Raw genomic sequence first — 12955 nt, 5'->3', positions numbered from 1 at the left:
ACCGCCGCTAGAGGATCACGTGTGCGAGCCACGTGACTCATAAAACCAGGAGAAGCAGACGCCAATCGTCCAACGTGGTTATACTGACGTTCTACTTTGACTAAGACGGCCCCTTCTGATAGACTTCCTGCAGCACGGGACAACAGTGAATGCCCAGCATTACGTACAAACACTGAGCAACCTTCGCGAAGCGATCAAATCGAAACGACCAGCCAAGCCCACCCATGGGGTTATTTTGCTCCACGACAATGCTCGACCTCATACGGCCAACATAGTCAGGGTAGTCGTGCAGAAATTTAAGTGAGAGGTTCTCGATTACCCTCCACACAGTCCAGATCTCTCTCTGCGATTACGCCATATTTGGTTCTATTAAAAAGGCTCTGCCATTCACCACCTTGTCGCAGTGGGACAAGTGCCTTAACAGTCAGCCCCAATACTGTGTGTGTGTGTGTGGTACTTTATTTCTCGGTAATTAATTGCCGGGCCTGAATTAAGTAGCCCATGACCAAGGAATAAACAATGCTATATTTGGTAGCCGGGCTCGGCTAGGGACAGGCTAGGCTCGGATTGGCTCGACTCACCTTGTATGAGGTACTTCATTTCACGGTAACTACTGGCTAGATCTGAACGAAATTTGGTGGGCAATAATCAATCGTGTACGGAATAAAGATCGCTACATTTAGCAGGATGGCTCGGCTAGACTCACCTTGTATATGGTACTTTAGTTCTCGAAAACTACTGACAGAAACCAAATTTGATGGACAACTAGCACATGGTCTAGGGATAAAAAATTGCTATCCTTGGTGGCCCGGCTGTGGTACTTAAAACGATAACTACTGGTCAGATCTGAACAAAATTCAGTGGGCAAGCACTTCTTCGCCCAGCAACTAAAGATCCCTGCTATATTTTATGGCCAGTCTTCCCCAGAGACAGGGTGGGCTCGACAACAGAGAATGTGTTCCACAGCTCTGCACGCAGGAAGCTTATGAGTTTGGTTCACCTTGGGTTGTTTTAATTCTTTTCCACCTTGTAAGTAATCCAAAAGTTTCCTTTACGTATATGAGGATTCTTGTGCAACTGCCAATCCTGCACAACGTTCTTCCTCCGTCGAGAATCCCAGTAGTCCCACCTCGTGATTTTTAGTTGTCGTCAGAGACCCTTGTCTGTTCCAAGGATGTGTCTAGATAGATGGTCAATTATTTTTGACTAAACAGTTACAAATATACATTAAAATTACATACCTTAATTTCATCTATAGCAGGCAAACCTAATATGTGGGTCGAAGAGGCATCTAAAATATTCGTTAATATGGACTCTGCTTTCACAGCAGTTAACCTGAATTCATACAGAAGTTCCAGTTTATTGAGACATTCATTACAAATATATTTTGGAAGCTTATCTTCTTTAGATATCTGTAAAATAAAAAAAAAAAAAGAAAAGAACGCTCATGTAATATACATGTATGGTATTAACAAGAAAAGAGAGATTTTCCTTTATTTTAGATGACCAAAGCACACATAAAACATAACTGTATCTATATAAACATAACGTTACTTACCCCTTATTACAAATACTTCACTCTACTTGTCTCTTTCAAATAATTTTAGCCCTCCCCCCTAGTCTAGTGGCTAGCCCGTGCACACTATTCCTGGTTTCGTGTTCTATTCCCGGTGGAAGACAAAAAATAATTTCACAATCACTCACTTGCATTAATCATTCACTTCATCTATCCAAAAGGGCATAATCCTTGAACGTTCAATTTAATTTTTTTAAATAATTCTAGTCTCTTTTAACCTATTAGATATAGCCGTAGAGCATTAAAAAGCGGGCTTTTTTAAATGCAGAGAAGTCTTTAAACATGAAACGATTTACACTTGTTTTGGAGGATTTATATCTAATATCTCTGAGTGGACTGAAAGACACGATATAGAAACCACTATGTACAAATATATATTCGGATGAATCAGCTGTTTATTAGAGAATTCTTTTTTTCATTTTTGAGTCACAATTCATTCCTTGTTACTGTATCAGTTAATGTGTACAATGATCACCAACATTCTAAAAAGTTATTGCTGATGTGACAGACGACAAAACCCTAACCGTCATAAAATTGAGAGGATCAACGCAACGGGCATAAGTTAGTCTTTGGCTGTTCAAGTCCCCTCTCCTAGCTTGCAATAGTTTTGAGACAACCTTAAACTAACCCAAGCCTCCTAACTCGCAGTGGAGTTCTGAGGTCTCCTTTCCACTTAAATTGTAGCGGGGTTCTTTAGGAAACTTAACCCCTCTCATAGCTTGCAGTGGAGCTTTGAGAAGTTCTTTATCACAAAACCACCTAGCTTGCAGCAGAGCTCTGTGGTTCTCCTTTCCCGCAAATGTTTGCTGTGAAATTCTGCGGGACTTTAACCTCTCTTTACTTGGAACGGAGCATTCAGAATCATATCCCACTTCACTCAGCTTGCAGCGGAACTTTGTGAGGAATCTTTCCCTTAGCCATCTGGTCTTAAAACATCTACTTATCCTAATTATTAGAGAACCTTCATACTTATTTTAGTGAAATTGTATCATACTGTGTTATTCCTGGAAGTTTCGTAATAAAATTGGCAGTGGGAGAAAACGATTCCCATGTGTAACAGCTCTACTTTCTACCTGCTTCAGCAGAACTTTACAATATAGCCTATATATCTAATAAAGATATCGTATCATTACGTAATCACACACAGACACTTTTTCTTAACAAAAAGTATTAAAAAATTAGTACAAAAAGTGCGATTCGACATGTGCCGAAAAGTGGTCACTTTTACTATTGCCATAGACGTGCTTCAAAGACATCAATTTTGAGGTCATTTTTTCTGCGCCCCACGGACTGATAAGTTTAAAAATAGTTATCATTAGACTGAGCATTCTGAAATTAGGATAAAAGTACAATCAGAAATATATCCAAGAGTAGGCACTTGTACTATTGACATAAGCGGTACTTTAAAGACTTCAACTTTGAAATAATTTTGTCTCGTGACGCTATAGACGAATAAGTTTAAAAACAGTTTCTTCGGATTCCAAACTAGCATCAGAAGTGCAATTTAGGAATTTATCCAAGTGTGAAAATTTTTAACTACTAGCATGATCGGATGTTCTTTACCTTTCTGACTTGTCTGTTTGAGAAATAAATTATGAGGGGTATTATTTAGATTCTCCCCCAAATCACTTGATAGCGACTCTGGTTTACTTGGTAGTGGTTACGGTTCGTTACCTGTAACTGTGATGTAATCATGGGTAAAAATATAGTATGGACGAATAGCATTAAAACCACAGTGCATAAAACACGAACCACCTTGTGCTAGGTATCCACTAAAAAGCACGAATGCTGAATCAGGGCAGGAACACAATAGCAGGGCACGTGCGGAGGCAAGGGGTGCATCCGTATGAACCAGGCGCGTCAGCGACGGCGAGTATACCCATACACGAGGTCGTTTAGGATGACTCACTCTGTCACAGTAATAGATCCGGAGACGTCGATGGATTTGGGGGCGATACTAAACGGCATTCATTATGGCTTATAATTTAATAGAATCCAGAAGGACATAAGAATGTCCTGTGCAAAGGCACGGCTGGCTATTTTCAAAATTAACCCTGGGTAATTTCACTAACCTATAACTACCTACTTGAATGCTATAACAGCAGATTGAGTATTAATTTTGAGCACTGACATGACATTATTTTGTGCCTCAATTCTTGACTTTCACTTTTAGTATGAGGCAACACTGAAACAGGGTGCCTACTAAAATTCCAAAATAAAATTTCGTGACCTTTTATTTACCAAACCATAAAATTTCGTAACATTCTCAAGAGCGAATTTGGGTGCGAATTAGACCGAATTTTAATGCATCCGATACAAGCATGCTTTGCTTGCGATTTGGTAGCGTCTAAAGCCGATCATAGACATTTTTGGTGGTAGGGTTGTTGGAATTTTCCCCAGCCCAAAATACTCCAGTGGGTTTTATTGGGTAAAACCCACATTAAAAAAACACAATAAAACTCAAAAAAGCTCATCTCAAAAAATACACTTGAAAACTTGAACTGAAATAATAATCGTAATATGATTATAATTACTTTCTTTTAATCGTACTTCTTAGTGTATACCTAGTTTCAAATTTGGCTTAAAATATGTATTTTACAACCAGAACAGAACAGAACGACATTGAAAACGTAAAAAGGGTTGGGAATCATTCATAATCAATTGTATTTTCCGCTCGATCAAATTCGTTGTAATACTGTTCAACTGTAATCTATTATATAAAAATGAAAAGAATTTTGTTTGTGCGCGCAACACGAGAAATTGGTTAAACCGTTTGCAATGAATTTTTGGATGTAGGTATCACATATTTCGTACCAGGTTTTTAATCAGGTTACTTTGATTAAAATGTGTGTTCTATGGGTGGAGTGGAGGGTCAAAATCTATGCAAAAATCTTAGTATTTCACGATTCTGTCAAGTTAGGAAGATGACGTTTTTTTCTTCTTTCTTTTATGTAAACTTCCCACTAAAAGTAAGTGGACCCGTGACCAAGTATTTTTGACAATTTCCATTTTAAGTGGGGAAGGGAAGCATTTTCTATAATTTGAATGCAATTTTACCTGTTTCTCTGATCGCATCAAACGGGAAAACGGTTAAGCAGTTTGAAATGAATTTTTGAACATACAGTAGTTAGTACCTACCCTGAGCTGGAATTTTTATATTATTTTGACTCAAGGGTGCATCCTAGGAGAAGTAGAGGAAGTTCAAAATTCATGTAAAAAAAAAAAAAAAATACAGGATGTCACGAGCTCAACAAGTTAAGAAGATTAAACTCGGTATATAAACTTTTCATTAAAAATAAGCTCGTATGTGTTACAATGTTTTTGAAAATTTTCGTTGTAAGGGGGAGGGGGTGATTTTCCATAATTCCTTTGTTTATATTGAAAGCGATGTTGTTTGTTGTTTGTGAGTGCATCACGCGGAAATGGCTGAACAGTTTGAAATGAATTTTGGTACATAATGCATTATTATTATTTACTTATTATTTTACTTTGCTGTTTTAAAAATTTCAAATTGTAAGGAAAGACAGACGGTGTTTTCTATAATTTCTTTCTCAACATTTACATCGACGATGTCTCTTGTTCGTGATCGCGTCACGGGAAATGCTTGAACAGTTTTAAATGAGTTTTAGAAGATATTTAGTGCCTACTTCAAACTGGCATATTATTATGTAACTTTCCCTAAACGGCGTAAGGGAAGGGGAAGGTAACTTTTTTAAGAGAAAAGGGGGTTAAAAATTCATGCCAGAATTAGAATATCTTACTACACTTTCATTGATATGCGTATCCTAAGGGGGAAGAGAAGACTCAAACATTTTCCTTGAGCCTAATTCTCCCCGTACAAAGAGCGGACACTTCAGCTAGTATGGAATCAAAACTAATGCGGCTATATTTCCTTTGTTTTTGTTATATACTTGGGTAGTAATATAAACAGATAAACTGTCTTTCTCTATGTGTCAGTTAATTACAAATCGAGAATGCTTCACTTGAAAAAGGAAATTACTAAAGATACTCCTCTATCTTCTCAACACCAACGGCAATCAAATTGTGGAAATCCCTAACTCTTTTTGCGTATCTAACGGAGTATGTGAAGCACAATACGATTATTGTATGCCACAAAATCCCTTTAATCGTAAAATACGTTGTAAGAAACCAAATTGGCAACTCAAAATGAGAAAAAAATCCATTTCCAACATTTCAGTTCTTAAAAAAAGCATTTCTTTTAGAAAAACAACATAGTCATCTTTTGTCTCTGGCTCCTGAACTTGAGGTACTATCCCAGTATTTGTCTCGCGTATTTTAACTGAAACTCAGGACGGCTGGCTCAGGGATTTGAATCATAAGTATAAGAGGGGATTTTATTCCTATTCTGTATTATGTAAAACTATCGACCCCTTTATTACTCTAGAAAATTGTGTACTTCCTTCTTTTTAGAAATCGAAATACAAGCGAGTGTCAATGTGCAAAGTTTATCCCATGAAATGCGTATGGGATTCATGGACTTCTTGTGCATCATTTTTCCTTCTTTTTTGTTATTTTTAAGTTTAGTTCAATGTTTCATGATTATGTATCGCGGCTAAGGGAAACTGTGATGATACAAATAATAATGGTGACACGGCGAAACTAGCCCGAAAAACCCATACATATGATATTTGTCCACTACAAAACGCACTTGCGAAAGCTGGGATCGAAGTAGAAACCCACGCCAGACGTGAACTACTGCAGTCTCAGTCGGGAATTCCATAATTCCGTGTGTACAGTAGAACATGTATGCTTAAATGTTATATTAAGTAGAAATATGGCTTTAAGTATACGTACAAAATTTAATAAAACCCAATTTTACCCAATAAAACCCAATTTTGCCCAATAAAACCCACTGAGCTGGGTTTTCTTTTAAAAAAACTGGGTTTTCGCAACCCTGTTTGGTGGTGAATTTTGACGTTTTATAGAATAAAGTTCTCCAGTCTGTACTATATTTGTACAGATAAAAAAAAATCGTGATCTAAAAGCTAAATTTCGTGACTTTTTCTTGACTTTCATGACCGTTTTCCGATTTCGTGACTTCTTCATGACTTTCGTGACCGACAGACACCCTGTGAAATAATTAGATTTTCAGACATGACGCTAAAGTGCATAGTGTTTATTATAAATAAACCTAGCACTTGCAACGAATGAGTTGTCTATAGTATAGTTATATATTTTATCTCTGTGTCTTCTCTGTACAATAGTATCGTTGCGGTGTGCCGATAACACATATATAATAGAAAATATAGAATTAACTTCGGTTAGTTCTCAAAAACTACGTAGGCCTACTGAAGTTTAAACTTTTATAAGACCACACAGGTACAGTCGCGCACCCACCCGAGATCTGTATCCCTTCAAATCTTCGTAACTAGACATATATTTGTACACTTTCTCAATAAACCATACTTGCTTAGCAGAGAAATTATTGATGTAAATGTTACACGTCAATTGCACTTTTTAATTTTGTACATGAATAACCTACTTCTATATTTTGGGGTTCACTCGAGCAGACGGTTCTACCGAAAACAAAATTTATAGGTAAAACAGGATGTGAAACACTTTTCGTAAAAGAAAAAATGAAAAAAAATGAAATCATTGAGTTTTACGTCCCATGGTTATGCCGGTTAGACTAAAGGAGACGGTGATGATGAGTAATGAATGAAATAGTGGAATGAAGAAAGGGGGAGGAAACGAGAGAACCCCGAGAAAACCCACGCACACGGTGTTTGTCAACCACAAAGTTCAGTTGGCGGGGGCTGGGATCGAACCCGGGACCCCAAGCACCAGAGGTGAACGCTCTACCACTGAGCCACCGCGGCCCCCTTTTCGTAAAAAAGGCAGTGATATCTGTCATTAGATAACATATTGAAATGCATTTTGAATGGTAGTGAACGTATCCTAATTGTAACTATTTACTGAAGCGGAAGAATGCAAGATTGCGAAGAAGGTGGAAATAAACGGTGGGAATATTCTGTTTGTGTTAGCAATGGACATTTACGATGGATACGATTTTATTACAAAGAATTGTGTCATAAAGAGCGTCATATTATAAAACTTTTGCAGCGTCATGGTATGTTGAAACCTAAAATCAACTGAGAAGTGTGGAAAAGAAGTAAAAATTCAAAACAGAGGAGTTTCTCCTCGCAGCGGGCTATTTGTACCCGGGAAACCAGTGAAGCCATTTTGAAGGTAAGAATTATTACGATTATTTAAGTGTTTTTGAAGGTAAAAATTATTGTGGATATTTTATGTATTTTCCACTATCCTAGTTTATGTGTATGCCCCGTCGCTGACGCGCCTGCTCCCTACGGACGTACCCCCTCGCTCCGCTCGGACCCCCCTGCTGCGCTCCTGTTCTGACTCGGTTAGATGGCATTTGTGCCTTTTAATGGCAAGCTAGCACAAGTTGGTTCGTGGTTTATGGACTAGCTCTTCATTTAGTGCATGTTATGCAAAAAGAAACCTTAAAATGCAATGAATGTGTGAAAATTTGGAAAAACCGTATGTTCGAGTAATGCCTAATTTTGTATTTGGGAAGCCAAAATCAGGTAAAAAAAAAAAAAAAAATGTTTACAGGAAAAGAGTTGGTTACGAAAATGTAATTGCTAAGGGAAAATACTAAATCAATCTAAGCTAAACAAACAAAAAATACAGTGAAAAAGTACGAATATTAACCCAAAAATCCTGAGCAGACGGTTCTGTCAAATACAAAATTTATTGGTAAAACACGATGTGAAACATTTTTCACGAAGGAGTGAGAATGTGGATATAAGTAATTACTGTCGGTGTAAATCATATTGAAATGAACTTTGAATAATAGTGAGAGTATTGAGAGTATTGCACGTGTAAGTGTGCTCTTCCACTATCCTCGTTTATGCGTAAACCAACCGTCGCTGACGCACCTGCTCCCTACGGACGCATCCCTCACTACCGCTTGGGCACCCCCTGGTGCGCTCCTGCTCTGACTGGGTTGGATAGCATTTGTGGTTTTTAGTAGCCCCCTAGCACAACCAAGTTCGTTTTTATGCCATACGTCCACAATATATTTATACAGAACCCTCCTGAAGTCAATATGCAAGAAGTAATGGAGCTCCTCATTTAGTGCAGGCTCTGCTGAAAGAAATACAAAGCCCTAACCTAACCTGAAAATGTAAGAAATGTGTCAAAATTTCGTTATCAATCGCTCGAGTAATGCCAAATCAACCCCCCCCCCCAAAAAAAAATATAAAATATGCCATAGTTTCTTTTTCTGAAAATATCGGTGGCATCGCTTAACAATTATATATCGTCTGCTCCAGTGCAGAATAACACCACTTCAATACTATATAGACGTAATGTCTAGTAGTATTGGACCCCCAAAAACCTTTTGAATCTCCCCCAACAAAAAATTATGGGTGTGCGCTAGTGCAACTACCACGTACAAAAACCTTCTATGCTGATCATCTTTTAAAGAACCCACCTTCACAGGCAAACATTCAGCTATCTTATTCGATAGCTTCTTTTTCTTGCCAACCTCATCAAATACACCAATTTTTGCATCCCCTTGGATAGCACAAAGACGACAGTACGCATCCAGCACATTAACAGCCATTGGTTTCCTTTTTACATTCGTTACTATGTATTTAATTAAGCATATAGAATTAAACGTTCCACTACGGTAAAAGAAATTAAATTTTGTTGTTATTTCCTTCCATACTGGATGTGCACCAACGTTATCTTTTTCTTTAAATCTATTTTCACTATAAACGGAGAGTCACTAAACTAAACTTGCACCGTCCCCATTTATAACTTCTTCTTTCTTTATAAACAATTATAAAATTTCTTCTTCTTCTATTAATATAGGGGATATAGACTTGAAATAGTGATGTCGTCATTTCCTTTCCGTTACCATGGTGATCGCCATGTTTCTTTTCTATACAAACGCGTTATTTTATATACCTTGCGAATAGTGTATTTAGTCTAGTAGAAACAAGGACAACTGATGTAAATTTACGTAAAATTATAAAATGTTTTAACGACTAAATAATGTTGGTGGGAAAAGGTACAGATTTAGAATATGGAAATGCGTTTAGGAAACTACGAATAAAATCAAGAACTAAAAGCGCCACATCTCTAAGTGATAAGGTAGAAATCAAATAATTAATGTAAACCTCATTATCATCTAATCCACTTTAAGAAGCAATTATACACAATAGAAACTCTCTAACGTGCAGACTGACAAATTGTTGGCACTAAGAAGACTGTAAAAATATACGATTTTTAAAAAGAAAAAACACTTTTAGAACAATATTAATTCTATTGGGATATTTGCTTCTCTTATGTTCACTCTTTGGTAGTGCACAATATTAATGTCTAGAATATTACAAAAGAAAGGGGAATAAAGCAAGCCTTTGGAATTTTTCAGTACAGACCATCACTGAATATAGGTCTTATATTCCGTATCAACTTTTTTCTTAAACATTTGGAAACAGTACAATAAGAAAACACCCAATTAGGAATGGTTCAGCATATATTCTAAACAACTGTTAATCATTAATCCTGCTCATGTATGCAAGGTTTAGGGATGCGCACGAGACGAGTCGAGACAAGATTTAACTGACAAAATTTGAGTCGAGACACGACTCTTCCAATAGAAAAATATAAATTTTTCGAGTCGAGACATCACTTTTACAGCACATTTTCGAGACAAGACAGCCACAAATCTTGTCTCGTGCGCATCCCTAGCAATGTTATGATACTTATATTAATGAATCATAAATTTTCCAGAATAATTTAAGATTAATATCTGATTATGAATAAGATGAGTACATTTTTTCTCTTTGTCTTTTTCTATACCTCTGTTATTTAGTTATCATTGATTGAAAATTTTAAAAAAGAAACACAAATATTTTATTCAGTCTAATGTTTGCAAATTCCGAAATATTTCATCGCTGTTTTCGCTTTGCATTTAGGCCCTTGGTATTTAGGCTAGTTGTTGTTTAGAAAATAAAATGGCGATCACCTTGGCAACGAGAAGAATGTGACGTCACACTATTTCAGTCTATTGGCATTGGCTGTAGACAGACTCCGAGAAGCTGCCCCCCCCCCATAGGAGCACTAATGATCTCTTCTAGTACAATCATTAGTGCTTTGTTAGTGCTTCTTAGAACACCAACTCCCAACATTAGTGCTTCAATAGATTGGACACTAGAAGAAAAAACTCTGGGGGGCAACTTCAGAAAGCACTAACGATTAAACCTAATGCAATCGTTCGTGCATTGTTAGTGTTTCCAGAAAATACTAATAGTTTCGTTAGTGCTTCACTATTAGTGTGCCTATGGCCAATTACATGTCACGAAAAATCCATAAGGAATACATGGGGAATTTTTCATTGGGTCAAATTGCCGCCAAATTCAAAAGCGCTAATGACATCTTCTAGTGGAATCGTTAGTGCTTCTTAGAACACCAACTCCCAACATTAGTGCTTCAATAGTTCGGACGCTAGAAACAAAAAACTTTGGTGGGGCCAACTTCACGTTAGCCCCCCCAGAAAACACTAACGATTAAACTTAGTGCAATCGTTAGTGCTTCCAGAAAACAGTAATAGTTCGTTAGTGCTTCACTATTAGTGTGCCTGTGGCCAATTACATGTCACGAAACGCCCGTAAGGAATAAATGGGGAGTTTTTCATTGGGTCAAATTCCCGCCAAATTCAAAAGCGATAACTAAATCTTCTAGTGCAATCGTTAGTTCTTATTAGAACACCAACTCCTAACATTAGTGCTTCAATAGTTTGGACGCTAGAAGCAAAAAACTTTGGTGGAGCCAACTTCACGTTAGCCCCCTCAGAAAGCACTAACGATTAAACCTAATGCAATCGTTAGTGCTTCCAGAAAACACTAATAGTTTCGTTAGTGCTTCAATATTAGTGTAGACATACCCAATTATATGTCACGAAACTCCCATAAGGAATAAATACATGGGGAATTTTTCATTGAGTCAAATTTCCGACAAATTCAAAAGCACTAATAATATATTCTAGAGCAGCGTTTCCCAACCGGTGTGCCGCGAATGGAACGCTGGTGTGCCGCGAGGAAATCGAAACAAAATTATTAATTCTATAGCAACCAAATTGCAAGACATTAAAAAAAAATATGTATATTTTTGTATTTTACATTACTATGAATTTCTACCTTGGAAAAAATTACTGTAATTGTAATATATTATTCTACCTCTATTACTGTGTAGCAGACAGTATTTCGGCTCGTACACATTTCCACGGTTAGCTGCTATGTTACGTTTCAATTGAGAGTCATACTAACATCTGAAATGGAAGCACTTGTACGGTACGCGTCAAGTGAACGTTCGTAGAACACTCATTCGCACGTGAATGACAAAACAACTCTTTGTTCAACAGTTGTGTTTTGACTTCGACGCATCGCAAGCTGTATGATTGCAATTATATGCACCGGTTTTGGTTAAAACAGCAAAGTTAAAAGTACAAGACATTTCTTTGTTTGTTCATTATTTAGTGATCTTCGTTCTTAGTGAAAGGTTGGATAGTTTTCGAAAAAGAAAGCGCATTTCTAACAATCTGAGTCCTATATTTCATTGCAATTGTTCTCTATTTTAAAATTAGAATAAAAATAAGCATAATGAATTAGTATAGGGGAAAACCAGTGATCAAGCTTTCATCTCTGTGAGGAGATCAGTAATCACAGAAAGAAAATTACCATGGTATTTTATATTTGCAAATAATAATAATAATAACAATAATATCTATGAGTGTGCCGTGAGAATTCAAGTTACACCCGTAGTGTGCCGTAAGTTGAAAAAGGTTGGGAAACGCTGTTCTAGAGCAATCGTTAATGCTTCGTTAGTGATTCGTAGCGCACCAAATCCAAACATCAGTGCTTCAATAGTTTGGACGATAGAAGCAAAAAACTTTGTGGGGCCAACTTCACGTTAGGTACCCCAGAAAACGTTAACGATAAAACCTAGCGTAATCGATAGTGTATCGTTAGTGCTTCTAGAAAACACTACTAGTGTTGTTAGTGCTTCACTATTAGTATAGGTATGGTCGATTATATATCACGAAACTCTCATAAGAAATACAGCTTGAACTTTTCATTGGTAAAATTCCCGCCAAATTCAAAAGGGCAAAGGATGTCTTCTACTGCAACCGTCAGTGCTTCATCTGTGTTTCTTACAGCATCATTTCTCAACATTAGTGCCTCAATAGTTTGGACGCTAGAAGCTATAAACATTCGGCAGGCTAATGTTGTTAGCTCCCCGAAAACTCTAGAAATGAAACAGGCACGTAGCCAAGGAGGGTCCGGACCCCCTTCGAGACCAGAAATGAAAAAAATTAGGGAAGGA

At 37.2% G+C, this 12955-nt stretch overlaps 1 protein-coding gene across 3 annotated transcripts in view; it reads right to left on the bottom strand.

The window, feature by feature from the left end:
* LOC145663095 (uncharacterized) overlaps window positions 1-9425 on the bottom strand; it is a 78676-nt gene extending 69251 nt beyond the window's left edge. Inside the window, exons 1-2 of one of the 3 annotated variants that reach the window (XM_081729367.1) lie at window positions 9057-9425; window positions 1242-1412 (exon numbers count right to left, since the gene is read on the bottom strand). In XM_081729367.1, coding sequence (XP_081585493.1) covers window positions 1242-1412; window positions 9057-9188 — 303 coding nt within the window. In that variant the 5' untranslated portion in view covers window positions 9189-9425. The remainder of the gene's footprint in view (window positions 1-1241; window positions 1413-9056) is intronic. The other 2 variants (XM_081729366.1, XM_081729368.1) reach the window with 2 other exon arrangements.
* Window positions 9426-12955: the final 3530 nt, after the last annotated feature.

This window comes from Thermobia domestica, chromosome 10 (genome assembly GCF_964235325.1).
Source record: "Thermobia domestica chromosome 10, izTheDome1.hap1.1, whole genome shotgun sequence".
Taxonomy (NCBI): Eukaryota; Metazoa; Arthropoda; class Insecta; order Zygentoma; family Lepismatidae; genus Thermobia; species Thermobia domestica.
This window is presented reverse-complemented; position numbering and strand designations above follow the sequence as displayed.